The following is a 20,497-nucleotide window of genomic DNA, read 5'->3' as shown; positions in this document are numbered from 1 at the left end:
GCAACGCAAAACCTTGCTGAATCTGGCTCTGACTGTTTCCTGACAATTTCATGGAATCCTTGAGGTTGATAAAAGGCAACGCCATTAATAGATCACACATTGCAAACATTGGCTACGATAGGAGATGCAGTACTGCAAATTGATAAAAAATATAAATACCTCGACGAAAATCCACCTTTATGCTTCCTGGTTGACCCTAAGACTGATTGTGTTATCATGTATTTAGCACAAAGTTGATTCAGAAAATTGAAGGCACCTTGTGCAGCACCACAGGATCTAGAATGCCACAGAATGGACATGATGGGGAAAAAATTCTCCTCATGGCGGCTGTGTCAATAGGGCTGCTTAATGCCATGGTAATTGTTTTTTTTTTTTTTTTATCCTCATATTGCGAAATTTCTATGTATTCGGGTTTCAGGTTTCTGCCTCTGTTTTCGTTACCAACACTGTCCCTTGGTTTTTCGAGGTTGGGACGTTTGTCATCTTTCCGAGGTTTTCAGAGGAGTATCCTTGTTCCTTACATAGTACCAACTCTGGTTTGGAGATTCGGGGATGAGCTAGCCTTTAGACTACTCGACAAGTATCATACTTGTCTACCAGATGTTGTTTTCGCGTTAATCATAGGACCGTAAGTACTGACCTAATGTTGGAATGTACATAGTTTTCGAAAATTTCCCAATACTTAAATCTTTTTCTGATGTTTCCTTTTCTGCCTAGTTTGTTGGTCTTTACGACAGAATTCATCCAATCACTATGTATGGGTGGCAGTGGGCTAATCCATTTTAAACAGATCTCCCTTCTGGCTAGAACAACTAAAACAAAGAGAAGGTTTTCCTGACATTTTGTTAGTCCCCCCTTACACATTGTGACGTCGATCCCAAAAAAGGTAAAAGTTGTACTTGCAGTTAGCTGAGTCTGTATGATTACGCTCATGGTCTTACCCACTTCTTTCCAAAATTCTTCCAGTAGGGGGCAGTTTCTGAACATGTGGAAGTCATCTGCCTTTTCTTCCCCACACTTCGGGCACTTTTTTACTCCTGCATTTTTGAATTTAGACAGTTTTTTCGGAGTCCAGTATGCGCGATGGATTGTGTAAAGGTGGTTCCTTTTTAGTGCAACAGATTTTAGAGTTGACCAACATTTTTCCACGGATCTTTCCCAGATTGTATCTAAGTCATCCAGTTGTAGTTCTCTCCCCCAGATTTGATCTTCCATCCTCTTGTCTCCCTCTCCTGCCATAATAAACGCCCAGTACCACTTTGCCACTTCCTTAGTGATTGTTAAGAGTTCTACCATTTCTTTTTCCAGCTTTACATCCTCTTGATTGTTAGTAGTGGTGGTTTTCGCCCAGCTTGATATTTGATAGTATTTAAACTTGGACACTGACCCTTTGGTGAGAGATTGACATTTTTCCCACGTGATCAAAGTTGAGTTTTCTAATAGTTGACCCCAGTAATTGATATTGGCTTGTTTTAAGGGGATTGACATTGCATCCTTTAGGCATTCTGGTGTTCCCGGTGAGTCCCATATTGGGGCCATTACACTGTAATATTGAATTTTCAAATTTGCTCTAATTTGTGCCCACAATTTTGCTGCCTCTCTTAGGGTCTTTAGTTTTATTTTTTTAAAGTATTTAGGATGGCCAAATTTGAATAAAAAATGATCTTCTCTGTCTGTCATTGCTTGTAAGTATTTTGGATAGTGTTGATGACTTCTTAGTAGGATCCGTGTATTTTTGAACTGGAATGCCTTATAATACTCCACCAGATCTGGGCTTGATAGTCCTCCCTCTTGTTTTCCTCTCCTGAGTTTCTTCCACGAAATCCTAATTCCCTTTGAGGCCCATATGAAATTGATGATATCTCTCTGTGGTTTTTTTAAGAGCGGTTTCGCAAATTCTAGAGGGATCGTGTTAAAGAGGAAAGTGTATTTTGGTACTATTGACATTTTGATGATGTTCGATCTTCCTATCAAGGTTAGTGGTAGACTAGACCATACTTCGAGTCATTTTTTTACCTCCTCAGTTACTTTGTTCAGGTTTCGCTGTGTTATTTTATTCAGGTCTTGATTCACTAGAATCCCTAGGTATTTTATTTCTTTTTTGATATTTGAGCTTTGGAATTGTGTATTCCATGTCATAATCTCGGTCTTTGAATGGTTTACCAGATAGCCTGAAACTTTCCCAAACTCGCTTATGATTTCTTCTATTGATGTCTTTGACTTGATGTAATCGTCCATAAAAATCATTAAATCGTCTGCATATAATGCAATTTTCTTGTTCCATCTCTGATATTGGAAGGGAGTAATCTCTTTGGTGTTTCTTAGTTTGTTCGCCAATGGTTCAATATATAGATTAAAAAGCAGGGGAGAGAGGGGACAACCCTGCCTTGTTCCTCTTTCTATATTGACATTGTCAGTAAGGCTGTCATTTACTAAGATTTTTGACCTTGGTGTTTTATAGATATGTTTTACCACATGCATGAAAGATTGACCTATATTATTTTTGGTCATAACTTTTTCTAGGAAAGTCCAGTTGACTCTGTCGAACGCCTTTGCGGCGTCGATGGTGAGTATAGTAAGTGGGACTTTTTTTTGCGTAGTGTCAATGGAGCTCACAAGCTCATGTGTAACTTCATGCAGTTGTCTTCCTTTAATGAATCCCTTTTGATCTGGGTGAATAAGTTGATTCATTACTTTCCCCAGTCGGGATGCCATAATTTTTGTAAATATTTTATAATCTGCATTGAGCAGCGATATGGGTCGATATAATTCACATCTAGCGGGGTCCTTTCCAGGTTTTAATATGATTGTAATTATTGCATCATTCCAAGAATCTGGTATTTTATTTTGTTGTTTAAAAATCAAGTTTATTAGTTCCGTAATATGTGGAAGTAGGGTATCTTTTAAATTAATGTATAACTCGTTTGGTAGGGCGTCTGGCCCTGCGGCTTTTCCCTTTTTTAGAGTTCTGATAGCCTCATCTACTTCACTCATTGAGATCTCTTTATTTAGTTCTTTCTTTTCTTCTTCTGTGAGGGCCAGTAAAGGAATGTCTTTCAAATATGAGTCTATCTGGTTTTCCTCTGGACTTGTATCTTCTGTGTATAGTTCTGTAAAGAATTTCATAAACTCTTGTCTAATTATGTTCTCTTCTGTGGTTCGTTTGTCCTTCTTGGTGAATTTGTTTTACTTTATTCCTGTTTTTATCTGTTTTTAATTTCCAAGAGAGCCATTTACCACATCCTTCCCCATATTCGTGTTTTGCAAGTTTGCTTGATTCCCATTTTTTGCGTAATCTGTCTTCTAGTAAGTCTTCTAATTTTTCTTTCTGATTTTTCCTTTTTAGTTCTAGGTCTTTTTTCTTTTGTGTTTCTTGTTCTGTTACTATTTGAATATCAATGAGGTTGATGCTTTCCTCCAGGTCTGTTATTTCTTGTCTCGTTTTTTTGTTTTTATATGCTCCTAGGCTTAGTAATTTTCCTCTTAATACGGCTTTATATGCGTCCCAAGTTATCTGTTTTGTTGTACCATTTTTGTTATTTTCAAAGAAGTTTGTGGTTTCCAGTTCAATTTCTTTCATACTTTGTTGATCAAGTAAGATTGCTCTTTCTACCGTGAACCTTCTTTGTATTTCTACTAATTTTATTTGAAGTGTTAATTGGACCGCAGAGTGATCTGATAGGTGGGCTGGTAGGTGAATTAGGTTTATTACACTGTTTGATATGTTTTGATCAACTAGGAAATAATCAATTCTTGATCTGTGCCCCAATTTTTTGTTATAAAGCGTGAATGGGTTTGATTTATCCCCTCTTTCTCTCCAAATGTCCGTCAGTTCTAAATCCCTTTTAAGAATACCGATCCATTTTCTCATTTTTGGTAGATTTGCATGTCTCCCTGGTGGGGATCTATCATTGTTTGGGTCCATTACGAGGTTAAAGTCTCCCCCCAAAATTATTGGAGAGGTGGCTTGTATTAAATGAGAGTAGAGTTTCCGTAGCGGGTCTTCATCATCAAGATTGGGTCCATAATATCCCGATATTGTGAGTGGGTTATTCCCTATCAAAACTTTTGCTATTGCCCATCTTCCTTTATTGTCTACTTCTGCTGAGTCCAAATTAGCTTTGAGTGATTTTTTGACGATTATTGCGATTCCTTTGATGTTGCATTCTTGTGTGGTACATACAAGAAAATCGACCCAGTTTAGGGTTTTTATTATTTGGTCCCATTCCATTTTTAGTAAATGTGTCTCTTGTAGGATTATGATTTCGCTTTCTGCTGTTCTGAGATATTCCAAGATTTTGTTTCTTCTGCTTTTTGTTCTCATCCCATTTACATTCCAGGAGAGTATTTTAAATTCTCTTTTAGTTTTCTTCATTTATCCAGATTTTCTTGTTCGTGCTCCTCCCTCTGAAAATCATTTGGTCTACCGTTGTAAAACCGCAGTTTGATGGTAATTGTAAGCACATAGGACAGGCACATGTGGTCCGACATAGCTCTGTATCTGGAATTGTTAAAGCAGGATGAAAAGCAAGAAGTCCAGGCCATCCTCCGTGAATGAGAAAAAAGCATCAACTGCACTCATACATTCAGCAATGGATGTCTCAAACATCAGCTTCAGGGTGGAAGCAAGTGATGGCAACGGACCACTTCTTTCAGTCCAGAGGCCTAAGATAAGATCATGGGCATGCCATTCGATGGCAAATAGCAGTTTGGTAGGCATGTGGATGATGTATTTCAAGGTATCACAGAGTATACAGAGACAGCTCTCTGGGTGCTCTACCACCAACGGAAGCTTCAGTCCTTCCGAGGATGAGACAGAACACAATTATTCAGAGGTCTGTATCAAGGCTATAAGTATAAACCATAGCAACCTCTATATCAGCCTCCACAATTCTGCACCCCCTCAACAACCATACTCCTGTAAGCATGGACAAGAGCCCTATTGAGACAGCCACAAAAGGGAACAGCATAACAAAAGCATCAGGACACCCAACGTCACTGACAATCGCCAGGCACCGGATACCAAAAGACTCCGAGACAGAAATCAGGCCCTGTATCAAGCAGAATATCTACCTTCTACAACAACTAATAGGCAGTCACTACAGACAGATGGGTGGTGGACATCATCCATTATAACCATACACTGGAGTTCATTCAACATCTTCCAACAACTTCACCATCACAAATAAAACAGTCACCTTCATTTATTGAAGGCAGAAATTCCAAAGATTCTACAGACGGGAGCTATAGACATGGTCCCAAAAGATCATTAAAATGTGGGATATTATTCCAGATACTTCATCGTGAAAAGAAAACAGCGTAAAAGTGGAGGTCCATTTGAGATTCATGCCAACTCAATCTATAGCTATTAAAGTAATCATTCAGAATGCTCACATTCTAAGATATTTTACGTTTGCTAATGAGAAACAAATACATGACATAAGATCTCAGCTGTGCATATTTCCACATTCCTATTCACAATAAGCATCACAAAGTCCTAATCCTTTATGTAGTCAGTTGCCACTGGCAGTTTGAAATGCTTCCCTTTGGCCCCTTATCCGCACCCAGAATGTTTACCAAATGTCTAGTTGCTGTAGCCACCCACCTATAACATCTAGGTCATCAGGTCTACCCTTAACTAGAGGACTGGATGCTTAAAGGACCGTCTACAAAGTCTACTAACAACTCGGTCAAAGCCTATATTGAGCTTTTCAAGTCCTTAGGCCTCCAATTAAAAGCAAATGGTTTTTAATCCCTTCTGTATTTTAGTAGCTTTAGTAGACCACCAAAGAGTAAGCACCAAAGCATTCCCATCAATAGAGAGATGGGAGTGCTTTGCAAAGTAAATAATGAAACCGGAAGAGAGAAAAGTATGCCTCTTCAAAAGGCTTCTAGGTATGATGTCTTCCTGTATAGTCCTAATACCATTCTGCAGGCTACGCGTGACGGCCATATAAGGAGCTTTTCCTGGTCCCCCTGGTCGATGTGCCTCCTTTGCTGTTATTTGAAAGGGGAGTCTGGTGTAAGCCCTAAGATTTGTGCTATATAATGTGCAGTCGTATCTGACAGTCATTAACCCAGAACTACATCTTCTTCAGAGTCTATAACCCCCCTCCCCCCACCAGTGTGTGTTACGAGGCATTGTTGTCACTCAAGAGCTGTGTGTCTGTCAGTGCTGTGAATGTTTTGCAGCTCAATCAATATCTCATCCCAGCTTGTAGCTATTGGAGTCTTAGGAATGTCCGGTGTGTTCTCTCGCCGTAGAGCAACACTCTCTGCTTTAGCCCTAGTAACATGGAACGCCTCCACATCAATATGTGAGGGGACTCAGAGACCTTTCATTTCCTGGTGATCAGCTTCTTAGCCACTTTAATTCCTAGGTCGAGGAAGCAGGATATCAACTTAGGTTTTTGGCTTCTACTATAAAGGTGTAGGATATAGGTCTTTCATTCAAAGGGAAGGGTGCGATCCGTGCATTGAGAAAGGGCGTCTGCTACCTCCCTCCATTATCCCCATAGGCTGGGGCACTCCCTCAACATGTGCAATAGGTCTGCGTCTGTAAGGTGGCAGCAGGGGCAGGCAGCGTCAATGTGGCTAAAATATCAATTAATTTGAGCAGGAGTGCGGTATGCCCTCTTCATAATGTAGAATTGTATCTGGCGTAGGCGCGCATTCCTGGGAATATTGACAGGACCCTCGAACACCGAGGCGCATTCGGGGTCCATGAGTGGGTGGTTCAGATGCCTCTCCCAGTGAAGTTGCAGTGGCACCAGTGTGATTGCAGTGTGCTGTCTCAGGGAAGCGGCAAACCACCGTGTGAGATGCCCACCCCACCCCATTATATGCTAGTACTGGATAGTAAGATGTACTGGTGGCTCGCTGATCAAGTACCCCCATTTAATGGCAAGGGCAGCCAAGAGCGAGTTTTGTAGCAGGAGTTGGCCTGGGTACAACCCATCTTCCTCAACCAATGTAGCATATTAGGGTAGCCTCCTGATACAAGTCTTCCATATCCTGGAAAACTGCATCCCGCCAACTACGTAGTTCGACTGCCGTAGTTGTGATGTGTCCCTTAGGTGTGCCCTCCAGTGGTAAAGCAGGCGCGTATGGCTTCACACTCCGGGTGATGTACAGGCTCCTGCAGTAGCATCTGTATGCCATATTAAGCAGCGGTGACCCCAGTGGTCTCAATTTTTTGCAATGGTGAAACAGCATAGTCAGAGCAGTTAAGGACCAGAGTAGTTGTGTGGTTGCTGTATCACAGAGCTGGCGATCAGCGAGCCACCTTGCCACCCACTGCAATTGCACCGCTAGGTAATACTGTTCCATGTTTGGTGCCGCCAGGCCTACCTGGTCTGTGGGCAGGTAGAGTTTCTTTATTGTTACTAGGTGTCGAGAGCTCCCCAAATAAAGTCTCTGTCTTCTCGCGGGTAAGAAAAACAAGCGGGGGATGTATAGAGGTAAATTTGCTAAATAATATTGGAACCGTGGAAGGATCACCATCTTTGTGAGAGCCACCTGGCCCGTTATTGACAGCAGAAGCATGCCTCAGAAGGATGTTTGAGAACGGACGACGGTCAGTGTTCTGCCCAGGTTAACATACCAGGAGGTCCATCTGTTGCCTATATATCCATATGCCCAGGTAGCGGAAGGTGTCAACTTTCCACTGTACATGTACCCCATTAAGTATATGCATCGGGTCTTGACATGTATCATTGAAAGGATATAAACATTACTTTGCTGCATTAACTCTCTGCCCCGACATGGAGGCGAAGTCTACTAAAGTGTGCGCTAGTCACAGAGAAATTGATCGGATATCTCTAATGTTCACCAGCAGGTGTCTGCATACAGTGAGATTCTGGCCGTGCCATCCCCTATTGGGATGCTCCAGTCCGCGCCAGCGCGGATAGCCTCCGCTAGTGTCTCTATGGCTAGTGAGAAAAGTAGTGGGGACCGCAGACATCCCTGTCTGGTCCCTCTTCTCACCAAAATTGGCTCAGATATATATGGGCCTGTTTGTACCCGTACCGTCGGCTCCCTGTACAGCAGCTTAACCATGCGGTTGAACCAAGGCCATTTCGAACTAGGGCGGCAAACGGAAACTCCCTCTCCAGGGAGTCAAAGGCCTTCTCCAGGTCTAATATTAGACATACCAAATGTGGCCAATGGGACACAGAATATGTGGTGACTCTGAAAAAGCGCCTCAGATTTAAGGAAGTGCTTCGAGAGGGCACAAAGCCAATTTGATCCGCATGGACGAGACTTGGGATCATGGGCACCAGCCGGTCCACTAGGATTTTTGCCAGCACCTTACAGTCTGCATTTAGGATTGCTAGTGATCTATAGGAGCTCAATTCTGTGGGGTCCCCATCCGATTTTGGCAGTGATACTAGACTTCCATCGCGCATCTCAGCTCTGCCAGTGCCATAGTGTAAAGGGTGTGCAGGCGTGGAACCAATGTTGCAGCACACGCCTTATAATATTTGGTCAGAAACCCATCTGGCCCAGGAGTTTTTCCTGTCGCCAGTGCTGCAACCGCATCACATATTTCATCAGAGGAGATTGGGTGTCTAATGTCTTGCACTGCTTGGGGGTTACCTTGGGTAGGCTTTTTTGAGTTTAGGAAGGCACTTAGTCGATGCTCGTCACATCGCTTCGACGACTGGTAGAGTGTTGCATAATGGCGCGTCATTGCTGCATGTATTATGTGTGTCCGCATCTGTGCTGGTTTCGTATCACAGCAGCTGGCGCTCTATTTTGCTAAGTGCTTCACTTAATTGCTTATGAATATTCCAGGTGAGTCCTAGACAACGCCCCCTAGTAGTTACTTTAAAAGCGTCCCACTCTAGCAGCGCATCACCCATGGAGCCGTTGTTTACTTCAAAGTATTCCGTGGTCTCAACCCCCAAGGAGGCACGGAATTCCTGGTCTTTCAGTGCCACTGGTTGAAGGCGCCAGGTGGGGATGGCTGGTGGGCCCCCCTCCCATTTATGTTGCAAGAGCTGGGGGTTGTTATCGGAATACGTGCGTCCGAGATATTCAATCCCCCTGATAAGAGGAAACCGGTTGTGCGACCCCACTATGTGGTCCAGCCTTACATGCAAGCCATGCATTGGGGAATAGAAAAAGTAGATGCGCGCGTCTGCGTTGCGAGTATGCCAAGTGTCAGCCAAAGACCAATGAGCTAGCCACTCAGTCAGCGATCGTGTGTTTGCCGCAGCTGTGGTCCGTGTCAGGAGGGTAAACAACCGAATTAGCTCTACATCCAGCACCGATTTAAAGTTGCCTCCTATCAGCCAGGGAATTCCACTCCAGCTGGCCAAGACCTCTGTTAACGTACGAAAGAATGACTTCTGTTCTATATTGGGAGCGTAAACCGATCCAATAAGGAGACTTTGGCCATTCAGCCTGCCTTTCGTAAATATGTGTCTGCCCTCTGCGTCAGTCTCTTTCTCCTCCATCACATAAGGAACCCCTGCTTACCAAGGCTCCCCTAGTCTGGGAGGAGTAATTGGTGTTTTATACCTGACCTCGCCACAATCGACAGAGGCGATAGGCTTCTACCCGGGTCAGGTGCGTTTCCTGTAGGAGTGCTATGCTGGTGGATCTGCTCTGTAAGTATGATTATATAGAGTATCTGTGCGCCGGCATGCGTATTTTTCCCACATCCCATGAGAGAATATTCGCATGAGTCATGTTACGTGTGTGTTGCACCTATTGCAATAGGATAGCATGGATGCATAGTGGATTCAGTGCTCCTTGGGGTGTCGAAAATAAAAGTGAAACAGGTGTTCTCCATAGAGTTTTAGTTATAGTGTGCACACCATCTGATAGCAGAGAGCGCCATGTCCTGCATAATTCTAGCCTCAACCCAGCCAAAAAGCGGGCCATCCCCTGCACCGCGTGTACAGCATGAAGTGCTGAACACTAGATTGGAGCATTGTTGCACACATGGGTTGCGTGACACTGTTTAATTTTCAGTCTGCTTGTGACTGATCAAATTATATATTGTCTGAGGTCTGCGGCATGACATCTGGTAAGCTAGGTAGTCCAGATCTTCGGACCGTGTGGGAGTAGAGTCATCTTTACTCTGTGATCTTGTGGACACTGCCTCCTGATCTGAACCCTGTGCTGCGGATCGAATCGCTGCTGCCACATGGAGTGCTTCCCGCCTCTCCGTTAATCTTTGCTCTAAGTCAGGACCTGCTGATGGCAGCGCAGGGCGACCAAGACCTCTGCCACGGCGCCGACCCATTCTGTTTCGCTGGGGTGTCATTGGCTCAGCAGACAGCTTGAGCCCCATACCTAACCAGTCCTCTAACCGTCCGCTAACCAGTCCCAAACATCTGATGACGTATCAAAGAAGTGAGTAGCGCATTTTGCAGCTATCCGCAGTCAGGCTGGGAACAGCAGAGAAATTTGAATATCTAATTCTCTGAGCAGCCGTTTTACCGTACAAAAAGACCGCTGTCTCTGCACCTGCGCTGCATAATTGGGGTGGCATGGTGCGCCAAAGAATGATGGATTTAACCCAGATCTCTTGACTGGGGGTGAATGTTTTGATTTGTTCTGCATTCCGTCCATCAATTGTGTGTCTTTTGCTTTCTCGCCCTAAGTGCGCCAGGTATGCCCAGACGTGGGTCCTGGGCTCACTGTGCCACTGGATTCAAGCTGTCCTGGCTGATGAGGGGTGAAACCCTGAAACTGGTCCGAGGATGCTTCTTTCCGGCCCAGGGAGGACCTGGCTTGGCAGTTCGGGCTGGACTGTTCCCATACAGCAACGGAGTCAAGACTGATTTGCATGAACTGAGGTGGCAGGGTGAGCAAAAGAATGATGGATTTAACCCAGATCTCTTGAATGGGAGTGAATGTTTTGATTTGTTCTGCTTCCGTCCATCAATTGTGTGTCTTTTCCATAATCAGGAAACCTCATGATCCAAGCATTTTGGATCCTAATGTCGTTTTCCTTGCGTGTTTTCCTCAGAACGGTAGCTCTCTCTTTGTAGTTCAGCCTTTTGAACAGGAGCGGTTGTGGCCTGGCCTCCGGTGGTGGTCTGCGGGCCGGTACTCTTTGGGCGCGCTCTACCATGAACTGAGACGACCGCGTTCCCTCTATCAGGAGTTCCCTCAGCCAGCGCTCAATCTAGATCAATGAGTCTTGTCCCTCCTCTCCCTCCGGAAGGCCCACCTCTCTGATATTGTTGTGGCGCAAGTGCCCCTGCGCGTCCTTCAGCCTGTCTTCCAAGTTATTCACTTGGTCTAAGAGGTCCTGTATTGCTGCTCTGTGACCATGGGTAGTTGGTTGTAAATTTGTTAGAGAAAGTTAGTTAGCATGTACTCTGTCAGCTAGCTTACTATGGCCCGCCCTTAACTGTGTAAAGTCAGAAGTGACTTTGTCTATTATTGATTCCAGGGATGTGCGATTTTCGGCCAGCGTTGTTCCTATTTTCTCAACTGCAGCTAGGACAGAGTCCAGTGTAGTGGATATTGCCGAATGTGGAGTCTGTTGGGTGTTTGTCACCCTCTACATTACATGTGAAGCCTTGCATGCATCCTAGTGTACAGCTGTCTGCAGGGCGTTTGATCGTAGACGGCCCATGGGCAGTTTTTACGCTGAAGGCATGAAATGTTTACGACCAGCACAGCGCTGGCTGTCTCTTACTATAATATCCCTGGCCAAAATCTGTATGGGATTGTATCCTGCGAAGTGGTGGCACTTAATTTTATCTGGGCTTGTGCTCCCTGCAGCACATCCTCTAACACGCCGGCAGGCACAGCTAGGCACTGGCGGGGTCCAACCAATGTGAGGACCGTTTATTGTGTGACCTGGGTGCAACAATGCCTGTTTCCTGATCTGTTCTGAGCAGTATTTGAGTAGAGTGGGATCGTGCCAACTCTCTTCTGCTTTAATTAGCATAACAAATGGTAGGGCTGTGGGTACATGTGTTCGCTTGAATGCATGAAGTTCCCCATTTTTCTGTAGTGGGGGGGCTCTGCGCATTTCTCATGCCTGTGGGCACTCCACTGTTGAGAGACCTATGCCCATTTCTGTTTTCTGGCAAACTGACCTCCATGGCGTGGTTCTTGTTGGTGGCAGGATTGCTTATGTCTTCTACGATCCTGCTTTTCCCTTCCTTACCTGCCCCACACCCCTTTTGTTAATGAATCATTGTCCATCTTGATTCCAGTTAAAGGCGTTTATGTACCATTTATATTTCTGTGTATGGATGTGTGAAAGATCGATTGATTGATAGGTAGCTGAATCGATATTGTTGTGAGTGTGTGATGTGTGCGGTGTTTGTGGGACTGTATTTGTTATATTGATTACGAAGTCTGATTGAACTTGTGCATATTTTAATGTTTGTAATGCTATTTGCTAAATCTGAGAAATCATGAAATCGAAAAATATAAATTAAAAAGTTAATAAATAAAAGATATAAATATTATGATGTGTTGTTTGGCTCTGAAATTACACTATGTTGCCCTCTTTACATTTTAGGATCCTCCTATAGGACCTTTTCCATAGTGTCGGCAGGGTTCTGTTGTTGATTCTTTGCGCAAACTGACCTCCATGTCTCGTCCGACTTTATTGGGCCCCAATTGTCCACTGCATATCACAATGTGTATTACTGTGTTGCGGACTGTACCTCTCTAGACATCCCACGTGCCCCTGTGTCCAGCTGGCTATCAAGCAATACACTGGGGGCTACTCTGGGCCCAGAGCAGGGAGGGAAAGGCCTTGTAGTCCCGCCAATCCCGTGCCACCCGTGCACTGTCTCATTGGGGCCGAGGCCCTGTCCGTACCCCGAACCTGACCCGGTATCACTGTGGTGGGGGCCAAACCCAGTCGGCCTCCGTGCCCCACTTGAGGCCCCCAGGGCACTGCGATCCGCCAAGCAGTTAGGACTCACCTCAGGGTGCGTGTCGTTTTATGATGATTAGTGCACGGCAATCTTCTCTTCCCCAGGCTGGCACAGTTAGCAGCAGGCTGCGAACACAGGCCTCCTGCGACGCTCACTCACTCCAGTACCAGGATGTACTCATCAGCCCAGGGCTCCACCGTCACCCCAATGCTCTGCACCGTCTGCACAGGCTAAGCCGTCCCCTCTGTTTTGGGCCTGTGATACGGCTGCAGCTGCCCGCTCCACTTACTTCGGGCTCGGCGCAGAGGATCTGGCTCACTCATCTCCGCCCACCCAGCATCCAGCACAGGTGCACCTACTACGCCTCAGCCATGGCTCTCCTTCAGGGCCACGAGCGTTGCTGCCACCAGCGCGCTCCCTCCTCAGCAACGCTGCAGCAGAATCGTCAGTTTCCACACCTCCCTCTCACAGGAGGCGTGTAATGTGTACTCCGACATGGCAATGCCGCTTCACTGCAGCCGCATGCACCAGCGATCCAGCGTTGGCTGAGACCACTCACTCTGCCATGCTGCTTCTGCACTCATCAGGTTCAAGTGCACCGAGCACTGGGAAGGGTCTTACATCGATTGCTGGCCAGATTATGCGTGATTTTATGGGATAAGTCATCATAAACGGCTATAGACATGGAGCCTTAGGAGTTTGCGTCCGCCATCTTGTCTGACTAGCCACATTCCCCCCCCCGCCTTTCCCCCCAGTGTGTATACTTGGCTAGCATGTAAACTAGAACACAAAGTCAGAGTACCAGATATTACATACAGTTGAGTCACTAATAGCAAGGCTATCTCTTTTACTTTCATTCCTCCTTCTTTAAGAATATCACCTCTTCTATTAAAGCCTTCCTGTAGCAGAATGGAACCTTGAGGGTGGCGATGGGAAATTGTTACAAATCTACCTTTCATAAAGGATTAGGCATGGCTGACTTTACATCATATTAGAAGGCTATGTACTTAGCTGTAATTGATGAATAGTTCTTTGGTCCCTCATTTGACACAACGTACAAAATTGAACTATGGGTGTATAGGTCTCTTAGATTTGCTGTTGATATGGTGGGGAACCACCCTTCGGAGTCCCCTCAACAACCAACATATTATTTGTTTGGCGAGTGTCTCTTACATATTAAATAGGTGAACAGATGCACTGTAGAAACCAGAGCTTCAGCAGGTGAGGCAGGGAGGAGGTTGTGGTGTCCTCCAACCAGGTTATATCATTTGTGGAGCTCTGAGAGGAGCTTGGATTAATGTATTCGAAATTCTATTGCTATATACAACTTAGGCACGCCCTTGCTCCTTACTTTGTCACTATACAAGAAGCACCTGCCTTCAGGCCGCCCGTCTCATTTTCCGCCAACCCAGACATCAACATGTTCGCCCTCTTTTAAAAAGTCTTCGTTGGCTTCCGGTCACCGCGCGCTGCAAGTTTAAACTGGGCTGCATAATCTTCAAATCTCTTGCAGGCGGAGGCCCCTCTTTCATTTCTTCCCTCCTTCACCCATATGTCCCCTCACGCAACCTTCGCTCGTCTCAGTTGGCTTTACTGTCAGTCCCAAGATTCAAGAGGAAGAAACACGGTGGCCTTAGGTTTTCATTTTTAGCTCCTTCTTTCTGGAACGCCCTCCCCCTTTCTCTAAGGCTGTCCTCCCCCTACACTAGGTTTAGATCCCTCCTCAAAGCCTTTCTGTTTACTGAGGCCTATAATTAGTCTTGTTCCTCACTTGTTTCTCCGCTCCCTCAGCACAAGCGCCAAGAAACCTTCAGGTGTTAGTCGCGCTATATAAAATCTTTTAACATAACATAACATAACATTCAACACACTGGAAGCCAGACTAACCAGGTCGCAACAGTTAGAAATAAGAACACTCTTTAGGATGTATAGATCCCTCATCATAAACACTCCAAATACATTTGGCAGACTGAGGCTGGCAGGGGAGGCAGATTTGGATCATTTAGAGGAGGAGGAATAGATGTTCTCAATCATGGCACTGAGGAAGGTATACATTTTCACCAGTTATCACCTGATGCAATTTCAATTTAAATATTTAGACCAGATCTATTTCTCCCTGAAACTTCTATGACATATGAATAGGAGGTATACTCCGGTCTGCCTCAAGTACCCGACTGAAGAAATCGATTTCTTTGATATGATTTGGTCACATATAATCATTCGCCCCATTTGGGGAGCCTTAGCAGAAACATTGCGGGTAGTCCTGGGTCATCATGTTGACTTTTCTCTGAAACTGGCATTGCTAAACATCTTGGAAGATGAATGCTTCACATAGGGTGAGAACGTCCTGCTGAATCTTGAGCATGTACTGGCAGAATGAGGTGTTGCTCAAAATTTGAAGAACACAGTCTCCAGTATTGCTAGATGAAAGCAGGGGTCCACACCTTCTGCATTCGTGAATTTCCATTTAAGAAAGTTCGTTATCACCCTCAAAAGCATTCCAAAATATGAGAAAAATGGGCACAGTATTGGCGCCGCAGAAACGGAGAGACTGGTTAACATATTGAAAGAATCCTAAAAGTGGTTACTAACTTATTGTATGACATATGTACCCGTTAATAATCGAGAAAGAGATAGAAGCAGGGAAGAATATATTGCAAGCAGAAAGTGACTTCAGAACTTCTATCTAAACCCTCATACTCTGGATGATGGTAACGCTAATTCTGCAGAAGAACTAGGATTGCAGGTAAGCAACCTTTCCGTACACTTCAGGTGGTGATGGCATGACAGTACCCTTCTATCTCAGAGACATTGTGGTAACGTCATGTATTGTGCATTAATTGGCAAGGCGTGTAGCACAAGCTTGTAGAGCCAGAGACCCTTGTAGATTAGTCAGTAGACAGCTGTAAAGTAACAACTTTGATGGGAACTTATGTAATGTCTGTAGCCAGGGTAATTATTAAACAAAAAGAAGAGAGAAAACCATTGATGTGAACAGTGATGCTAGAAATATTTATTGAGCATGTCAATTATTAACAGAAGTTCCTGATTTTGCATCCAATGTTATGCATACAAAGAATTTCACTCTTAGGAAAAGTGAAGTCAACTTGAACATTTGTCTGCTATTGTGTAATTGTTAAATTGTGTTTGATTTAATTGTTTGATTTATAACACACCTTTCATATTTGTGCATTGCTTGAGTTTTAGGCACTCAAAAACATGTTGCACCATGGTATACTTTCCAGTTTCTTGCCTTTTGTCTGACATGCACATATGTGGTGGGCATAGTGGTCTTGGGTGAGCTACAGAGCAGTTAAAATAGTATTCCTCTGTAAGGCGTCAAGAGGTCCAAATATATTTTGAAGTCTCAAGTCATATATTCAGTGAGGGGAATTTAGTAAGTTCCATATATACGACAAATACCTGCCATATCATATATACCATTTACTTTAATTTACCTGAAATTGTGTCTAACTTCTTTATAACATCCATTGTTTTATAGGCATGTTCGTGATCCGCGTGCTAATTTTGATCAGTCTCTTAGAGTATTAAAGCATGCCAAGACTGTACAGCCAGATGTCCTTACCAAGACGTCCATCATGCTGGGTTTAGGGGAGACAGACGAACAAGTGTACACCACAATGACCGGTTAGTCAACCTCAGGCACTTCTTTGTTGATGAATACATGTGATTTCTCTGGAAACTCCAATGTCAAATTTGTTTGAATACTATTAATTTGAATGTTATTCAGTACTAATCAGTAAAGGAGCCCTAGTCATCTTCACCATACTTCAGTTTGGGTCTAAGACTTAAGGGACTCCAGTTGTCTCAATTGGATCCCAGTAACCCCGAATTACCCTGCACTCCCGATCCGGTTCTCGCGTTAACAAATAAACTGTAATTGAGATGCACTGTCATTGGCATATGCCCCCAATTAATCCAACCCTGCCACTATCCATGTGCATCTTCATTCAGTGTCCTCTGCTGTGGCACTGGAAGCTCCAACCGCTGTGCTACAGTACATGAGTGAAAAACCGCAATTGCACATCATTCTGGGGGTGTCAGTAGCCAAAACAATGTGGAATAAGATGCTGTGCATTCCCTACTCCTAAAATAGCCCCTGCTTCCAAAGCTAATATTGCGACGCTGTTTGGGGATTAATCTAAGCCACTGGTTGTTACTTGAGCCACAATCCAGTCCCATCGTATTTTTCCAACTGTGCCTCTCTAGAGAGTAGGCAGGCAAATGCACATTATACTTGGCCTGTTCCAATACGTCCAGCTCAGTCCACACCACTAGGACAGGCATTCAATGAGGTGCAGCTAGAGCCCGTGGCACAGTGAACACAGTATTCATGTCTGGGCTTTCCATTCAGACCTAGCACATCACAGTCGGACAAACGAAAAAGCGATGGGTGTAATGGTTGAATTGACCACAGCCGATGGCAATTAGGCAGGCCACATTCCAGTTCATCATTTTTTGTTTTTGTCCTCTCCCTGGCACATTATATATTGTTTTAGCTGCTGCGTAATTCCCCAGATCTACCACTCCCAGGCTTCAATGGCCAGTGACAGCAGTGGGTGTGGTCTATCCTGGTTTATCTAGTGTGCTAGTATAGTGTTCTTCAGTGCTTGTGCAAGTATCTGTGCAATAGAGGGATTATGCCTGATTATGAATCATCTGATTTGGTCAGGTTCACACTACTTTGCTGTACCTGTGTTCAATGTGTGCAGTCCTTCAGAGGAGCTGGGGTGGGTTTTGGGAGTTGGTATACTAGAACTGATGTTGGCCATGGATACACAGCTACAATGCTACTGCGGAACTGTTCATGTGAGGTTGCAACAGATGATGAATGTCTGTAAACACTGAACAGTCTGGGGATAAGGAAAGAGATTCTCTTCAAGGGTGTAATCTGTACTTGGTGACACCAGTAAACCAAACCGGTTATGCTCATGTTGTAGTGTGCCATTCATGTGGGGGTGCAGGTTGATGAGTCATGGCAGCCTGCCAGCTGTCAGTGAACAAGGGTTCTCAAAAGTAAATAAATGAGCTTGGGTCATTAACAACCCCTAATGCCATTCTTGGAGCATTCTCACTAGGAAGTGGAAAAGCAGATAATCAAGGCTCACAAGTGGAAAAATGGCAATCCGCTTACAGTCAATTTCCGCAGGTTTGTTTCAAGAGTAAGAGCAATCTATAATTAAAAGTATTCAGCTGGTCTTCAGCGATAACTGCATTGAAAGCTTGAGTGGCAAAATGTCCTTAATACCAGTGGCAAGCCCATATCTCTCACAGACTAGCCGTCATAAACTATGGAAAGCACTCTCAAACCCGTATGCACTCACACACACACACACACACCAGAGTAGCAGTCACATTACCTGCACTCTTGCACTCCTCACATGGTGGAGTGGGAGCTCATAGAGCTAAGCTTGGCTTTCTAAACTAGAGAAAAGACCCCTGACAAAGGACCAGGGAAGTGACGCCTTTATCTAGAATTTAATGTGGCCTACACAGACACCTGAGGGGTCCCCCTACGAACTGCCCCATCATGGTTCCTGCTCTTGTGGGAAGTCAAGGAAACTTTGCCAACTGTATTTTCTCTAAACCATCCTACCAAACCTCTAGCAAGACATCTAGTACCTCTATGCTCTTAGAGCCGTAATTTGAAATATTTCATACTCTGTTCTCTGTCAGAATTTCAAAAAGGCAGGATATAATGTTGATGGCCCCACATTCCAATGACCTACTCTTGTGGAAAAATATCACTGTGGATTCCTATATCGCTTCAGCCTTTGGCAGGGGGGGTTCCATTCTTCCTCATCAGATCGCCCAGACAAAGAGATCAGACCTATACACTCTTAGAGAAAATGTGTGCCAAACAGCGAATTCATCACCTTGGGTGGTATTTTATGCAGTCTACTAGCAACTGCTTTGTCTTGGGACCCTCTTAATCCACCCCAGTCAGTAACTACCTGGGAATTTGACTACTTTGATTTTGAATATTTTTCAGCTCTGCTGAAAAGTGCATGCATGGCCCCATTCCAATACAGGAAGTGTAGGTGATTGGAGTCTGTAAGTGCCTGCCCATGTAAAACAGTGGAAAGAGCCTTTTGGGCAGTTTACCAGTGCATTCCTGCATAGATCACGGAGTGCTTACAACACTGGCTCATTTTCTTGAAAATCATATGCAATTGAAAGTTAATTTTAATCTGAAGCTGATTGCTAGTTCAGGACAGAGAGTATTTGAATTTGAACAGTGACTGTTCACATTCACACATGGTCCGTCCTGAACCGATAATTAGCTTCTGACTAAAACATTTTCAAAATCCTTATTTATTTTAATCTGTTAGACATCTTCCCAAGCGTCAGACTGGATCCGAAAGATTTTCCTTCAAACATACCCCTGCGTGTCGGTAGATGGCATCGGTCTGCTCCACATGGTGTCAACGGCCTCGTCTTCGCCTATAAGTTACGTCCGCCTCACTTATATAGTTGCCATCTCTGCATGCTGACCCCAGTTCTTTTCTCTCCACGCCAGTTAGTGCTGACACAGAGAAGATACCCCACTGTCACTTTTTGGCAGACTTTTTTAGATGTTTTGCTGAATTGTTTCTCAAGGAATTTTTCGTCCTGGTGTGTTGAGGTGGTGTCTTCGAGGAAGGCAGCTTTTTAACTGTGTGGCGCTTGTCATCGCACCAAGTCAGTTACAGACCCAGACCTAGTGTGATTGTGGTGTCTCGAGCGCGACCACGACTCAGTCGTGCTTGGACTGTCAGGTCATGTTTCCGAAGGCTATGAGGCAGTGGTCCTGGAAGCTGCTAGTGGCCCTGCAGGCGACACCGCCTGCAGGTCTTGGTTCCGATTGAGAGGGAGGTCGTGAAATCGCTCCAGGAGCGCCAAGTCACCTTTCTCCCACTCCAGGTAATCAGGAAACTCAGGGAAGAAGTATAAGAAGCATGCTACAACTTCCCCTTGCCGTCGGCCATCGGCTGACGCAATGAAGGAGCATCATTGTTCGAGGCACGGTTCCTTGGAATGTTGCCAAGCTTGACTCAGAACCTCCCACCCTTTCCCCCACTCGTATAAAGAAATTTACATGGGCATGTACTGCGTATTGGATTGTACCGACACCTCTGACGTGCTTTGGGCCCCCCGGGGCAGGAGGGGGGCCCCACTGGGTTCTACAGTGACGGCTCCGGCCTCTGCTCAGACGGACCCCTGGGGATCTGATCACAGAGCTGGATCGGCGCTGGTTGTGCCACATCGACCTTCCCCAATGCCGATGCTCCCGACGCCAGCCCCATATACATTCATAAACCCTACAGGGTGCCGGAACGACGTTGATTGTGGCCGATTTAGGCATCGACAAGACCTATGGGTCTTAGGTCGGTGCCTGAGCTCTGTTCTGAAGGGCTAGGCTTCGCGGATAAATGGGAGGGGTCACTGGGCCCTTTAGAATATCAGTTGGAAGGCCAGGAAATGGTCTGGTGTGAGGAACTCTGGATGCCAGTGGTCTAATGTAATGTAATGTATGTATACTTGTAAAGGGCACTGTTACCTCGTTACATGGTGTCCTGGCGCTGTATACCGCTGGGGAACCCGTCCTGGCTTTCCCTGTGAGAGGGCACCAC

At 44.9% G+C, this 20,497-nt stretch overlaps 1 protein-coding gene across 1 annotated transcript in view; it reads left to right on the top strand.

Annotated features, from left to right (window-relative positions):
- LIAS (lipoic acid synthetase) overlaps positions 1-20,497 on the top strand; it is a 212,574-nt gene that overhangs the window by 125,878 nt on the left and 66,199 nt on the right. The window contains exon 8 of the mRNA XM_078678318.1: positions 16,366-16,511. Within this exon, the coding sequence (XP_078534444.1) occupies positions 16,366-16,511 (146 nt within the window). The remainder of the gene's footprint in view (positions 1-16,365; positions 16,512-20,497) is intronic.

Source organism: Lissotriton helveticus, chromosome 2_2, assembly GCF_964261635.1.
Source record: "Lissotriton helveticus chromosome 2_2, aLisHel1.1, whole genome shotgun sequence".
In the NCBI taxonomy this organism is placed as follows: Eukaryota; Metazoa; Chordata; class Amphibia; order Caudata; family Salamandridae; genus Lissotriton; species Lissotriton helveticus.
This window is presented reverse-complemented; position numbering and strand designations above follow the sequence as displayed.